Here is a 17,432-nt window from a genome sequence, read left to right as displayed (position 1 = left end):
AATGTCTCTAGTGAGAGGGGGCATAAAGAACACGGCAAGACCAACAGGAAACTAAGAGGCACATCAAAACCGCAAATCAGCAGCGGGAGAAAATTAGTATCACCATACAGTTGAAATGACAAAGACCAAGTAAGAAGTATTTTTCTTTCCAGTTACCAATTTGAAATTTTAATGTCCTGACAGTTTGACAAGTTTTTTGTTTTGTCACTAAATGAGATGCTGTCTGCTGTTTCCTCAGCAGCTATCAACTTCACAGTCCTTCTATAATGAAACTTTCAACAAAGATGCAACAGCCACTCAGGAAGAGGCTTACAACGAGGCCTGTCTAGACCCAGTACATCTCTGTATCTTTACACAGCAAACTCCTTGTTAAAAACTTAATCTGTTCTTTATGGGGAGTAGGGAGTTGAGAATAAGTACAACCAAAGCACATCTTTCTTTGTCTTTCTCTTCCACGAGCCTCCACTGTGTAACCAACTTAAAAAAAAAATAAAATAAATTTAAAAAAAAAGATAGAAAGATAGAGAGAACTGTTCAGGTCTTGATTCAAAAAGAAAGAACTGAGTCTGCAGTAAGGCTGTACACAGTATCTCAAACTGGCTCTATTCTGGTGATAAAGTCACTCCTCTGCAGATCTCATCCCCACATTCATACACAGTGTTGGGGAAGGTGAAAGGAGCCTTGAAAAGCTGCTGCCACTTCAACAAGAAGATGGTACCTTCTACTGATCTTAGCCACTATTAGCTCCTTGAAACAGGCTAAGGAGAGAAGTTATTTTAAAAAAACAAAAAAAAAACCAAAAAAACCCCAAAAAAAACCACAAAAAAAAAACCACCAAAAAAAACCAAAGACTGTGAACCACTGAGGCTATTTAAAACACTCGAACAAATACCTATGATGAGCTAGAAACTTGTCCTAGGCCCAGTTTTGCTTCAGCAATGTTTCTTGCTCTCCACACAATAAATGCTATATGAAGATACTGTACAACAGCAGCATCTGAATTTCATCTTATACCAATTCACAGTTACTGTGAATGACGTTTGATAAAGGATAGGGCCACCAGTGGCCACAAAATACCTCAAGCAGTACTCCACTAACACTTGGTCTATTGTGCTGTCTGCATTCCACATATTCCCTCTTCTGCACTTGTATGAGGAGGGAAATGGGAAGGATACAGCTACTATTTCTCTGCAGATCTCTAGTACCAACTGAAGTACAATAACAAGTTTATCCCCTCCATTCTTTAAAACTCTCAAGTTTCATTTGCAGCAATTGCTTCAAATGATGCACTATAGACACAATTAAGCATTGCCCTTAATGAAGTCATAAAAAACACCTAGAAAGCAGTACAAGATGTTCTGCATTCTTCAGACCCTAGAGATAAATTTTTAAGTGGGACACAGATAAACCCACAGCATTGCAGAAAATTATTTCTTACATATACAATATACTGTTAAATTTATTCTAACCTTTACTCCTGACCAAGCTTATTTTCTTAGTTGCCCTTTTTTGCAACATTACATTATACATATTAATGAAATTTAAGTACCCATGAGACGAAACGAACACTCAAAGAAATCATTGGTGCGCCGTTTCTTAGTCTAATTTGATTTGCTATCAAGGCAAGTTTAACAAGTTACTATCTATGTCATCCCCAATTGACAGGCAGCCCTCCCAATACCTTTCTAGCCTCATTCTTTCATAACTATCTATGCATCTCTGTAGTTTCAAGTTCCCAGAATCTACTGCAGCAGTATGGATAGGTCAAAAACATATGGCTAAGAGAAAGGAAAGAAGGTACTAATAGCTCCTTTACTTCCCTTCACCCCTAGATTCTCCCTTCAAATTATTTGCAGGTTCTGGAAATTCATTTCCAGGTTTCCAGATTTCAAGAAGTCTATCCTCAGAAGAACAGACTTTAGGAAGAACTATCTCTAAAAACTACAATATAATTCATCAGCAATGGCTAGACAGAATCAAGTCAAACAGAACTGCAACATCATTCCTGTCAAAATAAATTAAAAAGAGGTTTAAGTCTAAATTTAAAAAAAAAAAAAAAGTTTAAGATCAATGCCACTCTCAGTAAGTCAGTATAAGTTCTGAAATTATTATTTTAAATAATTACAAGAAAAATCTGTGAAAAGTCTCTTAAAAGTAGGAATCCTAACCCTGTACATGCACACTGCTACTACTGAATTAGTAACACACCCAATCTGGACTACAAGGGACAATCTCTTTACAAAGTAACATCCTAGGACCTGAAAACAGGTCACTCTCCAGTTCATACGGTTGCTTCCAAACATTAGCAAAGTTAAGACACTGACATTATAATGTTAATTGTAGCAAAATTACTTCATGCAATGCTGAAGTTGAGAAGCATTCTGTCTATATCTTTAGAGAAAAGAGGTAACTTCACCAATTCCAGAAGAAAAAAAAAAAAAAGGAAAAAAAAAAAAAAAGGAGGCTGCTTCGGTTTTTACATGTAAATTTCCAGTTTCCTAACAAAAAAATTAACAATTCAGTCTTCAGTAGTTCAAAGTTTATATATAAATAGTACTGTAAAACAGAATCAGACATCTGCCCTTCTCAAAGCTCAGGCAGCAAAATAAGTCAAAGCATCTATCTACTTCAGCTAGCTTTAGAACAAGAGATTGAGAAGCTAGACAACTAACTTTTTGTAAATCTATACAGCATGTAACAGATTAGGAAGTAAGATATCACTCAGAAGATAAAGTTAAATTGAAACAATGAAGTGCTTGTGGCACTGACTAGGCTGTTTCCTAAGACATGCAATTTTATAAACAATATTTTCCTGACAATTAATATTCAACATAAGTCTGAGTTTGATTGCTACCAGTAAAAAACGAGTGGGAAATTACCACTTTCTAAAATACCAAGTTCCAAGTTTCTTAAAAAAATAAAAATAAAAAATCATTATCCCTGTCATCCCAAAACTTTACATGGGGGCTGGAGGGAGGCAAATCAGTGTTGGTTTTAGGCAGAGTAGCAGATTTACAAATTTATTTCCACCCCTTTCTGTTCCACCTCACCCAATGCAGAAATTATCTCCATGTTTCTGGCCTGTTATGGACAATTCATATCCACCTACCAGAGCAGGACTCCCAAGTATCATAACTGAAGTCTCCTCCAAATAGGCATAGGAAAACATTGTCCATTTTGAAAGCTACTATGACTGACACGCCTTCGGAGTTTATGATGGAGTGGGGTTTTTTGTCGTTGGTTTGTTTTTGTTTTTTAATTCCCTCCCTCCCCTAACTTATTTCCAGCAGCAGAACTAAGCTACAGTGGGACATCTCTCATTCCACGCCTCTCCTACTAGAATTTTACAACATTAATGCAGTATGGTTTTTTTTATTGTATGTAAAGCAACCTTTTGGTAGGTTTCTTTCAGAAATATGTCTGTATGAGTTATCAATAGTGCAGACAACAGCAAAGTCATTATATAAACCAGTACCTCAGATCTGCCATGAAATGCATCCACTAAAAGAAAACTTACAGTAGCTAGTGCAGATTTAGATACTTAAAAGCCCACTATTGCTTCATGCTTATGAATAAATATGATTCATTTTTGACAACTGACAGCACTCATCAGAAAACCAAAATATTCATATTTAAGACGGCATTGAGCAAAGCATAACTGTTAGACAGCTAGTCTACCTTTGAAACATGTTTACATGCTCATTAAAATCAGGAGCACTAAAGAAAAGTCTATGCTAAGATATGTTCAGTTATATTTTCAAGGTTCCGCTATTTCTTAAGAGTATCAGCAAAGATACACAATTTTGCACAACAGGTGTAATACTAAGAACTAGCACTAAAAATGGAAATATGGGAATCACAGTAAGCACAATCAACACTCATCAGGACATGCAATGCCATACTGCCATTAGTGTTACCGTAACACCTGTTTCTAAACACACTTATCAGTCTTTCAGTGTCAGCATTGCCACCTGTAAACCCACTCATGTGTCCCAGCAACAGTTAAGCAAGCAAAACAGTCTTGTACCACTATTTCTTGTCACTCTCAAGAAGAAATTAGCCTGCTCATTAGAGGAAACAGAGATGGACAATCCCACACAGCCATTTTGAGATTACGGCAGAGAGGCATGCAGTGACATTACATGCCTTTCCTGAAGAGCATAAAAGCCTCCAAGATCTATTTGTTAATTAACATACTAATATAGTGCAAGTTCCACAAGAACAAAGATTAATATGTAAATTATCCCTTTCAGTATTACTTTAAAGACTTTTCTTCTTCCAAATTTTTTCCTGCTTCTGATTCAGTGCCTTTCAAATGTATAAACTATTTCCAGGCAGGTCTCTACAGAATTGTCAAATAATGAGAGAGAATATCTGAATGACTTTTAAATGCATTTAAAACATTCTTATAATCACAGCATTATACAATTAAAGTAGTATTTAATTTTTTAGCTGTCTTCCAGTTGCACATTAACACTCCATGCAAAGTGTCAGATAATACAATTCCTAAGATCAGCTGAGGATTTTATTCAAGATAGACTTTTTCACTGCCTTCCACTTCTAATGTAAGTCATAGCAAAAGGAATCTAAACATAAAACCACAGAAAAAGTCAAGTCAAATAAATATAATGAGTTCATAATAAAGAATGTATGAAGCATTGCAGTCGTCCAATAAAATCTTCTGCTTCCTACTTTACAGGAAGCCTTGACAATCTTCTATTTTAATACAGAACTACATATCAATTACTTTATATTAATCATCTTAATAGCTCCTTTTCTAGTTTTCTTAAAACATCAGATTCCAAAATGTTAGCATAACTAATATTGACATGAATAGGAAACCTCGATCCTATTTTCTGTTGTTTCAATACATACCTCCAAAAGGGTAATACTGTAAAGTTTCCTTTTCAAACTAAGATCCCTGTTTAGCACTATCTCAAAAAGCTCAGGAATTAAACATTCAGCTCCCACTGGAAGCTTCACTTCATTAAATTCCTTGAAATATTCTAACATCTGTGTTTCATTCTTTCACCCACTACATTCATAAAATTATGTAAATGTATCTTCCCCGACCTTGTCAACCTAGGCTTCAAACTTTATTAGACAACTAGGTCTTACAATAAAGGGAATTACAGAAGAAACACAAAGGATACATTTCCTAAGAGGACCTTCTCCTGAATTTAAAAATAATAAAAACAAAAAGCCCACAAAGCAAAACCATATAAAAAACAAACCCAATTTGTTTCTAAGCACACACCAACCTGCAACAAAATGGCAGTTTGATGTTGGCTTTTCATTAAGTTGTTGATGGATTCAAAGAGTCTCCTCATAGATTCTTCAAATTCCGTTTGTTCTTTGCCTTCATATAACCTGTTGAGAGATGCATGGAGTTATCCTTCCAGAATCAGAAAGTTTGATAGTCCTAAATGTACCAGATTTCACATTACCTTAAAAGTATATTTTATAAGTCGATCCAAAATTATGTAAATAGGTATTTTACCAAGGGGTTGTATCTGCTATTCACTGTATTGTATAGAAATTCTCCAGCTTGAACACAGCATAAGCATTTTCATTTTTTTTAAAAGCCTCTATAGAATGACACCTTCCAGATTTGAGCTTATTTAAAAAAAAAGTCACTTCACTTTCAAAGTGATTTACATGAAACTTTCCATCTTTTTTCCCCACTGCAACTGAGATACTCTAGAATATTTTTCACACATTATCACTGCTTCTTTCTTCTGCTATTATTGCTACTTTTTCAAATAGCTATTTTTACTGTCCCCATTAACCAGCCTGTTTTTTGAAAAAAGTCTCTACTTGATGCTTAAAAGTTTAAAAGTGCATTTAAATTAAGCTCACTCCATTATTTCTTCATTCCCAGTCCTGAAGTTTCAATCTTTCATATTTTCTCTCCTGTATTGTTCATACTAGCTACTAATACTAAACACTGCTTATGAAACAGTAAAAAATGCTGGTGATATGTTAAATTAGTTACCTGAAACAGCTGTCAAAAGTTAAAGACAAGCTAAGAAAAAAAGACAAGGTGAGAAGAGAAGCCTGAAATGTGTGTGGGACACTGTGAAGTAAATGCTGCACCTCCAATTTACTGCCTTCTCCATCAGAAGAGAAAAATCTCTCTTTTTAAAGTCATGTATTCCAGTGCCATGTGCTTTTCAACTCTAAAGGCAAATTAGGAGCTCTTGTCTACAGTAAGGAAAAATCAAAACTGCTGTTCATACAGTGACTGGCAAGAAGCTTTGAGTAAAGGAAAACACTGAGAGGTACCCTATTCAAACCCATGGCCTCTGCAGTGTTTAGGTCAATGCTTGTCAATGAGATTTAAGTCAATTATTGTAAAGATCCAAGATCCAAAATATTATCTGGACAGAAAAAAAAATAAATACGTATACATGTGTATACAACACACTTGAGGCACACTACTAGACATACATCCCCTACAGAGGTGTGATAACTACATAAAAAATGCATACCAGAAAAACTTAGATGTGAAAGGCATCTTGAAACGAATAAGTTTTTGTACAAGTACACTTACATTAAAAATAAATCTTATTTATTATCAAGTGGTATTTTAGCACCTTAGTTTAATGGTTTAATTTTTTTAGCATAATAGAGATTGTGGCATGTGGAGGCTCTTTAAAACTATTTTTCAATGGGAATGAAGTACATTAAGCTCTAAGAATGTGACTGCCGCAGTGCAAGTGTTTATTAAAGTTACTTGGCTAATGGACGGATACAGCTTTTACTGACTATACAATATTGCTGCAAAAGTAAATGAAGTTTCTTAAATGTATTTTTTATGCAAGTGGCAATTTGAAGCCTTCTTGACTAACCCTGTGGGGCAAGAAGGAAGGCAGAAGCACCATACAATATGTATTAAACATGCTTTTTAAACTTACACCAGGTTTAATTTAAGCCAAGTAGAATGATAGTTCTATTTCCTGACTCATCATCTAGCTTTGATTTAGACAAAGTTTTCTGAGTTAAACTTCAATTAAAATCAATTTTTCTGAAAGCAAATTTGAAAAGATGACTAATTATTTGCTTGGAAACAACTTCATCACAACAGTGTACATTAATTTCGCCCCCCAAAACAACCTTAGGCAAATGAAAGGAGGAAAGCAAACATTTCACGTTTTCAGAGTCTGCGTTATGTAAACCTTCGGCTAACACATCTGACCTTTCTACAAAACATAGTCACTGAACAAACAGCTGCAAGACATAACCTTACTTCAGCTGACTGGAGTACAAAAATCTTTGCTTTCGTTAACATCTCTATAGCTTCAACAGCATTGAATGAAGGCAAATTAAAGTAAAACTTTGTTATCTTCAATGTATCTGCCTGACAACAAGATTAAGATGTCTCCCACTTCATGTCTAACATTAGAAGTCATTATTCATCTTTTTCCTGCACAATTTTCACTTCGTAATGTCTCTTACCTTTCAACAAAGCATCTTAGTTTCTTAGTCAGCCCATCAAATTAATGAGAGAACGATCCAAAGATCTGTCTCAGCCCTATTAATTCAAAATATTTGTCTCCAGGAAGGCTAATCTCAACCCTTTAAAGTGAAGTAATTTAATCGTAAATCCTAACTTCTCTCATGGGATGAAGACACATGAACTCATTTTTTCCCCTATATTTTCTTCTTTTTCATGACCAATATGACTGCTAAATTGACTGCAAGAAGTTAGATCACAACACCTATACATGAATATACAGTATCAGATGATTCTGTCCACTGTTTGGTTATTCTTACTTCTGCGCACCTGCAGCCCAGAAAGCCAACCACATCCTGGGCTGCATCAAGAGGAGTGTGGTCAGCAGGTTACTCTCAGGAGGTTACTTTCCTCCTCTACTCTGCTCTTGTGAGACCCCAACTGCAGCACTGTGTCCAGCTTTGGATGCCCCCAGCATTAGAAGGATGTGGACCAGTTGGAGAGGGTCCAGAGGAGGCCACGAAGATGATCAGAAGGCTAGAGCACCTCTCCTGTGAGGCCAGGCTGAGAGAGTTGGGGCTGCTCAGCCTGGAGAAGAGGAGGCTCCGGGGAGACCTGATAGCGGCCTTCCAGTGCCTCAAGGGGGCTTTACAGGAAAGACAGGGAGAAACTCTTCAGTAGGGCCTGTTGTGATAGGATGAAGGCTAATGGTTCTAAAATAGAGGGAGACAGATTCAAACTGGACATCACGAAAAAATTTTTTATACTGAGGGTGGTGGAACACTGTCCCAGGTTGCCCAGAGAGGTGGTGGATGCCCCATCCCTGGAAACATTCCAGGCCAGGTTGGACAGGGCTCTGAGCAACCTGATCTGGTTGGAGATGTCCCTGCTTCTTGCAGGGGGGTTGGACTGGATGACCTTTGAAGGTCCCTTCCAACCCTAACCATTTCATGATTCTGTGATTCTGCCTGAGGCTACCATTTGCATTAGTTATTACTGCATATAACAATAATTGTTCAACTGAATTTACAGTTTCAGACGTCCAGTAAAGGCATTCATAGGGAAAATTAAAAGGAGTACATATGTACTGCTAATCACTTGAATATGCAACATATTGTGATAACCTAGTTTACCACAGACTGTCCAACGTACACTTTTTGCTGCCAGCTAATACTAAGGATTAAAACAGAGACCAAAGTTCACCCTGCAACAAACCCCTGCCTTCTGGCCTTCATCCATACAAGAAATTTTCCATAATCCCCTACATGTTGCTTCCTTCCTCAAATATCTAGATTTTCCCTTTTGCCATGATATCTATTAAAAAAGAAAACTGAAACAAAGCTTTTGAACTACTAACTATATTCTACTCTCATGAGTAGAATCTCCTTCGTTATACAGCTTTTCACCTTGTTTATCTTTACCCATCTATAAATAGTACTGCCTAGAGACAGTATTTCTAAGAGACTATCCACCAGCAACAAATAACTTGTGAATCTACTCCTACTTCCACCAAAATTTCGTATTGTATCAAATATACTTAATTTTACCAAAAATATAAGTATACATGGATTTTAAAAAAAAAAAAAAAAAAAAAAAAGACAGTGGAATAAGAGGGAAAAATTGTATCTGAGCTCCTATTGAGCAAAAAGACAGATAAAGCAGAACACCTTCCTGCAAATCACAAACAGGACATACAACCACTCTGTCTACCTACAATCCTGAGTTTGCCACTGCGTATCTTCTGCCATGTAGCAGGACAGAAGGAGATCTGAAACTCGAAATGCAGTTGGACAATGATTACTAAAAATTACACTGTTCTATGCACAGTCTGAGTTGCTCAACACCATGATATCAAAGACAAGCACACAGCTTGAAGCCATCTGTCCCAAAGTTTGGCCATCCATTGGTCTTAGGCCAAGCCACCTGATGCAAAGAATAATCACCCTTGGAAATTGGCTGCTATTACTAAATACACCTCTGAAACTTACAGTGTGAATCAGGAAAGCAGATTTTTGAAGATTTCTTCTCAAAAAAATACCACAGCATTGTCTGTATTTTAGGCCTGTTGCCAGTTTTTATGTTTTGTTTGTAAAAACAAACAAAAAAGAGAGTTCTCTTCTAGAATAAGTTTTTTTTCTGTTTCACAGGTCTAGTTCTACTTCTAATATTGGACTGCTAGTTAAACGGTAATAGCCTGGGTACTTACTGTGAAAATAACGTCCTTGATCTAACAATGAACTTGAAAACATATTCCAGTGCTTTCAGAGTTCTCAGGATCGGTTCGCATTGCTCCCCTCGGCTTGAGGTATCCAAGTAAGTCTTCAGAACAGTCATTAATTTCCTGCAGTTAAAAAAAAAAATTAAATAATTTTTTTTTTAAAAGATTAACTTCTTTAACTCATTTGGCTACTCCAAATAAATGTCTATGCTTAGTCAAGCACACACAACAAAATGTACTGCACGTATTTTTGTGTTCACATTGCACAAATTCTATCAGTAGAAATAAAGGACGAGCAAATTCTCAACTGTACAAGTAAGCAAGTAATCTGAAATCTCAGAACAGCAGCATAATTTTACACGATTCTGCAAGCACTTTTACAGAAGTTTATAATATACGTGCACAAGGTAATACAAAATGTTACTTTTGCCTACCCACATTAAGCAGGGATTAAACACCACTACATGCTCTCAATTAACTGCATGTAAATAGTACAATATTCTGGGACACAGCAATGTCTTGTATCCAAAGGCAATTTTTTGCTAAACACAAAACCTGCTAACAAAGTATAAAAGTTCATCTAAAATTTAAGTCCCTCAATTTATAGTTACAGTTTCATCTTAAATGATTAAACTAATACTAATAATGTAATTTGATCTTCATGTAGCCATAAGAAGAACTAAAATTACGGTAGGTTGTTTTTTTTTTTCTTCCCTTACATCATTACAGAAGGAGAAACCTACCCTAAGAAACAAAACAACATAACAAAAAACAAACTAGTACTTGTATATTGATGAAACTTGGCAACTGGACTGATGAAACACTAGTAAGTGGTCCCTATGATATCTGGAATATCTTGCTAGGGAAATAATAGCTCCAAGAATTGCTTGCTACTGCACAGAAAATATATATATATATATATGTATGTGTGTGTATATATATATATGTGTGTGTGTGTATGTATCCTATCTGTGTAACTAACAGAGATCTGCAGCCCCACTGCACTAACCTAACTCATATTTCAGACCAAAACACCACGCTTTCAGCCTCTATGCCTTCTGGGTACTACACATCCACTGTGTGTTTCCCTTCACTCCTTTTTACAGCTTCTCTCAATTTACAGCTTTGTACTGCATTGGAACAAAACTATCCAATTTGCATGCACAGGCAGTTTGCTCAAGGTTGCTCAACTGTCAATGTTAAGTTGTCTCAGAACTCTATGAAAACTAGGTACAAATGGATGACTGAAAAGGAACTGAATAAATACCTAACAATTTGATCAAAATACCATATCATAATATGGTCATAATACAGTCATAATACGTCTGGGACACAGTATCTCCTTCCTAACTGTGAGTTAGGCCACGTACAGCTATTTGTTCATTTCATAAGCGATTCCTGAAACAGAGTCCATTTTCCATGATGTGCACATGGAACCCATGATGCCAAGAAAACTCACGATTTGGGGAACAATTATAAACGTTATTTTACCTCTACCACTTTGATTATCATCAGAAACTCCTAGTTAGGTAAGTCTCAAGTCTTACTTTAAGCAAATAAAGCTGTCCTGAGAGGTTCTGTACCCAACCTCCTCTTCTTTCAGAATAATATAAAGCGTCAAATTACATGTGCTCATTACATATGGAGTGAAGAGGGATTAAAGAAGAGCATGTAGCTTGTGCTTGAGCTTTCTGAGCCCAGTAATACTAACTCCAACTTTCCTAGCATGTGAGAAAGGACTGATTGTGCACTACTGCCTTTCAAGTCCAGCAAACTGTGCATTAGTACATGAATCTGAGTGACATCTCCTGTAGAGTTGGAACTGATACAAATTCAGCACAGGACACTACAAGACATTCTCAACTATTCCAGATCTACAGCTGAGACCTTCCATCTATTATTCATATCCTAAATTAAAGTTTTGCTTCAATATGCCACCCCATTAAGCTGCCAGAACAAGACTTCAGGTAGATGAAAAAAATACATCTATCCTATTATAGCACTTCCCCAAGATCAGCACTAACTGAAGATTTTATCTTTCTTCATAATTCAAAGTGATTTTATCCTAACATCATCTGCAAAAACCTTTTAAAAATAAAGTAGGAATCCAGTATTGAATTTACTGTATAGCAAGTCTACACAGCTTTTATTCTCTTCTACAAATCCATATCTTCCCATCTGGGCATTATCTGGAAACTCCAAAGTTTAAAAAAAACAAACCCAAAACAAAACCAGTCACCACCAGAAGTCTGTCCACTTGCTCACCGGCATGACCACATAACAAATACTACGACTTCCGTTCACAGCAGACCACTTATCAAGTATCAAAATTCCAGTTCACTGCACTGAAACCCTCCTGGTGCAACATCAGTCTGTGAACGGCATATGAAGTCTTGGACAGTTCCCAGCAATTTTTTCCCCATGAGTCTGTTTGCTATAAAGGAATATGTGGAAACCTATTTAAAGGCGTTAATGACATGCTGAAGTCTGCACTTAAGACATTTCAGGTTAAGGCCAGGAATGTAAAGGAAGAGGCTTTACAGCAAAGTACCTTTAGACAAATTCGACAGGACAGAGGTGAAGTGCTCAGACACAGTAAAATCCAGACATGAGAAAATGAATGCCAAAGAATAATTTAATCCCAAACCAATTACTGTTCGTCAATTAACTCTACTTCTTATCATATGTGTGTCTCACAGAGAGGTTTGTTTCCAGATACGCAAATGGCAGCATCAATACAAGTCATCATGAACTACATCAGAAACATCACAAACAGGATTTACTTTCTTTAATGTAATGGTGGAAGTTTAGGAAAAAAAAAAAGAAAACTTAAGAAAAACAACAACAACAACAAAAAAAACCAACTTACTTGTATGCCAACGTTGCACTAAAATGTTGTTGGATATACGCTTCCAAAACAGCGTTAAAATGTTGAAATTTACGATCTGCAATGAGTCCTATGATATATATCTAGACAGACATAGACATAATTAGCATTTTCCATAAAGTCACATTTTAAATTTAAATATTATTCTTGTGAAATATTTTTTATAATCCACTATCCAAGAATTTTTTAAGAAATTTGCTTTCAGTCAAATAGTAATACTCCACCTGTTCTGCAGAGATTTTAATACTAATTCCCTGAAATAAACAACTTGATAGCTCATTCAAAATTATGGGGTTTTCTACTCTGACAAATAAAATCCATTGGTGCTGATTCTTACCAGTGCATCAAAGACAAGGATATCATACTCATTACTGTGGGAATGTTCCATCATTATGTTAAACAGGGCGTCCAGCGTATCTTGGAGAAACTATAGAACAACATGAAATGACAAATTGACAACCAATTCAACCTCAAAATCTGACAAGTCAGTTTTCATATAGTAGACTTGGTTTCTCTCAAGTTAGAATTTTAAAGGCCTTCATGGAAACATCACTTAAATTCAGAAAATATTTCCAAGGATTTAGGCTCTACTTTCCTTTAGTTTTAAGAACCTACACTCTCAGACACACGAACAATCAATAATAGATGTTTAGCTCAAAGCTTATGGAAAAGCTAAAAATACCACATAAACGACATAGCTGCATTCCTAGTTCCTTAGTGATACAGATTAGTAGTTGCTACTTTCACATACACAAGATGATTAAAAACAGTTCGTAATTCTGTGGTCTGATTCAAAGCTCACTTTAAATCAAAAGGAAAATACCTCAGTGACTTGGGACTCAAAAGTTTTGTTCGGTTGAAAAAAAAAAAAAAAAAAAAAAAATTTATAGTTCTCCTTCCTCCTTCTCTCCAGACAGGCATCTAATGCCTGTATTTAAAGAGTAATACAAATGTACTGCCGCTTTCAAAAATATGAAAAAGTTTTTATTCATATTATATTCATTAAATTAACAAAGCACTTAACTGGATACTGACATAGCTCAGCCCCAATCCGGACCAGACTACGCAGACTCTCTCTCACTCCCCTCACCCTCCAGTAGGACAGGAGGCAGAATGGGTAAACAAACAAAAAAAAAAAAAACTGCAAAAACCCGTGAGTTGAGACTGAACAAAAAGTAAATTTAACAGCAATAACAGTGATGGACTACAAATACAGTATAATGGCTTACAACAGATCTCCACACCTGGTTTCTTCCAAGTAGCAGGAGGCTCCCCTCAGCACCCTCCTCACTTCTATACTGAGCACGATATCAGAGGGGATGGAATAGCCCTTTGGCTAATTTGGGTAAATGAACCCCAGCTGTTAGCTAATTAGTTAACTACCCCAGCCACAGGGGCTACCAGCTCCAGTTCTCCACCCAGCTCAGGTAAATATTAACTCTATCCTAGCCGGAACCAGGACAGATACATAATACACATTTTTTAATATCAACATGAAAATTAATATTAAAGAATTGTAAAGAAAACAGTAGGAATTGTTTGTGATGTTTCAGATAGACAAAAGCAAACAGTTGAACAGAAACTGTAGAAAATATTTTACCATTATTGCCTTCATATCCTATCAATTTTTTAAATAAAATTTTCTGTACATGCTCAAAATTAAAGTGTACCTGTAACATACATGTAAGTACCTGACCAAAGCAGCAATGACTCCAAATAATATTCTTGGTATTGAATTCTCCATTCATGCACAAAATTCCCAGCAAAATAAAACAATAGAAAGCAGAAAATGATTCTAATAAATTAATTGCCAGTGAAAGTATGTAGATTTGACAAGTAATCTAGTAGTCAATACCAGAGCTGTTTGGGAGCAACAAACTGGAAAAAGATGGCTAACACTACAAAAAAAGTCCTGTCCAGGTGCTTGTTCCCTTGCTCCCTCTAATGAATAGCTTTGCTCATGTCTTTCCCAAACTATCCCTAAGAAAGGCACTACACTGAACGACACTCCTAAAAGAAAGGGTAATTGACAGGCTTCTTTAAGTTCTTATGTTTACTGTAACTGACCCTCCAGTTTCTTCTACTTTTTGAAACTATGCAGCATTCTTTCCGCTATGGTATGAAGGAACACCAAGAATAACTATTACTAGAATAACTGTATAAAGTTATACCTTCACAACTTCCTCCCCATCCACAATCTTCAGTTTTTCCAGGTTCTCCTGAAGCAGCTGTGGCTTCACACGCCACTTCAAGAGACCCAGTAAGCCCACTAACAGAAAAGAAATGGACAAAAATTAAAATGCAAAATGTGATTTATCATTTCTGCAAATGTCTTCTTTCTAAAACTTCCAACTAGAAGATACATACCATTCTGAGTTAACTTTGTAGAACAAACAAGAGTTGAAATATAAAATGCATCTCGTGAGCTTACTGAAAGCCCCCCTACAATACTTGAGTTTCTGACTATGGTTGCTCCTTTATTTTCTATGTGTTGACGTGTAGAAGGTAATGTCAAATAAGCACTTGCATCTTCCATTTTTTTACTGTCCCCCTGAAAAACAACATACCATTTATTACATCACTGGATTTAAAATTAGACTTATTTTCTACTTTCTACAAAAGTAAAAAAAAAAAAAAAGCTGTGTTTCCATGGACTTAAATGCATGCACTATAGGATAAAGAATACCCAAGTCCTAGCATGGCTCACGCAAGTAAACCAAGAGTCAATGCCAGTCAGCGAGAAAGGCTGCAGTGAAGACGCAGGGAAAATACACTGAAATTATAAAGGCATGTATTTTAAGGTGCAGTAAGGAACTATGAGGGGTGACATCACTGGCAGAGTAAAAGCAAGAGTTGATTTCTCATTAAAACGTCAATAGCCTTGGAACACAATAGACTATTGAGCATCACCTTGAAGACTGCACACAAAATATAAACAACACTGTTATGATGTCTGCACACAACTTAAGAATAGAAAATGGGACTCAATGGGGAAAACAGCACTATTTTGGTATGCCCATTACAACTTAATACCTGAACCTTCAACATAAAAGATCAGGACATGTTAAGATTATATTTTAAAATTAGACAACATGCTGCAGTAACTAAGTGACACATATATCGTGGAATTTATGCTTTTCAGCAGAATGAACAGCACAAATCTAGAGAGTCAAGAGGTATTTTTCCCCTCTATACTTCATCAAGTTGCATGCTACAATCCTCATGGATTTTTTTTTGTGTGTCTCAACTTTTGATTCACCCCTAGGTAGGAAATCAGTTTTTAAACAAAGGCAATAAAAATCACACTCATCACTATTTAGAGAATATAATTTTTCTTTAACAAAACTACTGAAGAAAATTTCCCCACTGAATTTATGAGCTCTGTCACTTAAAGCTACAACACCACGACAAACCTGACTCAGCTGCAGACCTTTAGTCTATAATTGTCCATAAACACAGTTACTAAAACTACAATCTGGAATGACTTTCCTAAAGTTTGGGGTTTGTATCTGATTCAGTGACTGTAGGTGCCCAGTCTCTACTTCCTATCAAACAAGAAGGCTAAAAATTGACTATAAAGAGATCTAAACAGACAAAAAGCAAAATCATTATGCAGCAAAACAGACAGCATTACTAACTCCTATGATTTTATCAAGCTTGCCAAATAATTACTTCTGGGAATTTCTGGAACCAGAAGAGAATCTTGACTTCCTCTTTTTGAGACAATTTAGTTAGACAATGGGGAAAAGACTTGAAATTTTGATCCAAAAGACTCTCAAAAAGATTGAGTGCCTGAACGCAGTGAAAATAAAGTACACTGTTTAAACTTTGTGATTTTCAAATGACTTATCTTGAGAGGCCAGATGTACAACTGTTTAACACACAGCCTACAATTACTGTTTTTAATATTAAAACAGGCAAACATATGTCAGAAAATCTGTGTATTTCTTCCAAATACAAACTAGGTCAACTCAGCACTTCTCATCTATGCTGTCACTTAAGGAAAAATTATTGGGTTGATGCAGAAATGAATTAGATGGAATTTCATAATAAGAATTTACCACACAGTCATACAACGTAGTCATTACTTTCCTTCTGGTCTAAGTATTTATCAATGTTGGTACAAATAAATAAAAGATAAATAACTATACTTTACCATTAACATCTGTTGGACTACCTAAACAACTTGATTTGTTGTAATGCATCTCATTTGCCATTAATGTTACAGTAAACTAGTTTACTGAAAAGACCACTAAGAAAAACCTTAAGTAAAATTTCTTCTGTATAGGAAGTGAATTCTGGTTCCCAGTTCCTGATAGACACTATTCACCAAGGGGAAGGAAAAAAAACCCACCATCAACACAAAAAAAAACCCACAGATCTTCACACATCTGTGCCCTGCTTCACTTCACAAAGTCAAAACAGTTATGTGTGTGCAATTGTGGCTAGCCAAAACTATACCTCATATCCAAAATCCAATTCCTGAAACTTTCACTTCTGAATCTAAGTAACTAGAAAAAGTAATTTTAAACAGCCAATTCCCTAAGATTATGCTCCCTGATTATTTATGTGACAAAGATTCTAAATGAATCAAAACAACACTTCTCTCCGCTTCCAGCAAGAATAACGGTACACATCCAGGTACCAAGTTTTAGCACGACTTCCTCTATACTACAGAAGACAAAAACACAAACTTCAGTAGATGTCGTAGGAAGAGTAATTGTCTGTCATTGTGCTTAGATAACACCTCTAATGAAAATTTAGAGTAATGTTTACTGACCATGGAACAAAGTTACCTCATTTTTTTCTTTCAGATGAAAAATATGTTTTTCTTTGACAGAAAAACAACATAAATCTAGTACTAGGAAAAT

General features: G+C 35.9%; 1 protein-coding gene across 1 annotated transcript in view; it reads right to left on the bottom strand.

The window, feature by feature from the left end:
• DOCK2 (dedicator of cytokinesis 2) overlaps window positions 1–17,432 on the bottom strand; it is a 184,647-nt gene that overhangs the window by 135,833 nt on the left and 31,382 nt on the right. Inside the window, exons 18-23 of the mRNA XM_086758735.1 lie at window positions 14,929–15,112; window positions 14,733–14,830; window positions 12,899–12,988; window positions 12,544–12,644; window positions 9,663–9,797; window positions 5,262–5,370 (exon numbers count right to left, since the gene is read on the bottom strand). Of these exons, the coding sequence (XP_086614861.1) occupies window positions 5,262–5,370; window positions 9,663–9,797; window positions 12,544–12,644; window positions 12,899–12,988; window positions 14,733–14,830; window positions 14,929–15,112 (717 nt within the window). The remainder of the gene's footprint in view (window positions 1–5,261; window positions 5,371–9,662; window positions 9,798–12,543; window positions 12,645–12,898; window positions 12,989–14,732; window positions 14,831–14,928; window positions 15,113–17,432) is intronic.

The sequence above is a fragment of the Chlamydotis macqueenii genome, chromosome 14 (assembly GCF_036417535.1).
Source record: "Chlamydotis macqueenii isolate bChlMac1 chromosome 14, bChlMac1.mat, whole genome shotgun sequence".
NCBI classification, from domain to species: domain Eukaryota; kingdom Metazoa; phylum Chordata; class Aves; order Otidiformes; family Otididae; genus Chlamydotis; species Chlamydotis macqueenii.
This window is presented reverse-complemented; position numbering and strand designations above follow the sequence as displayed.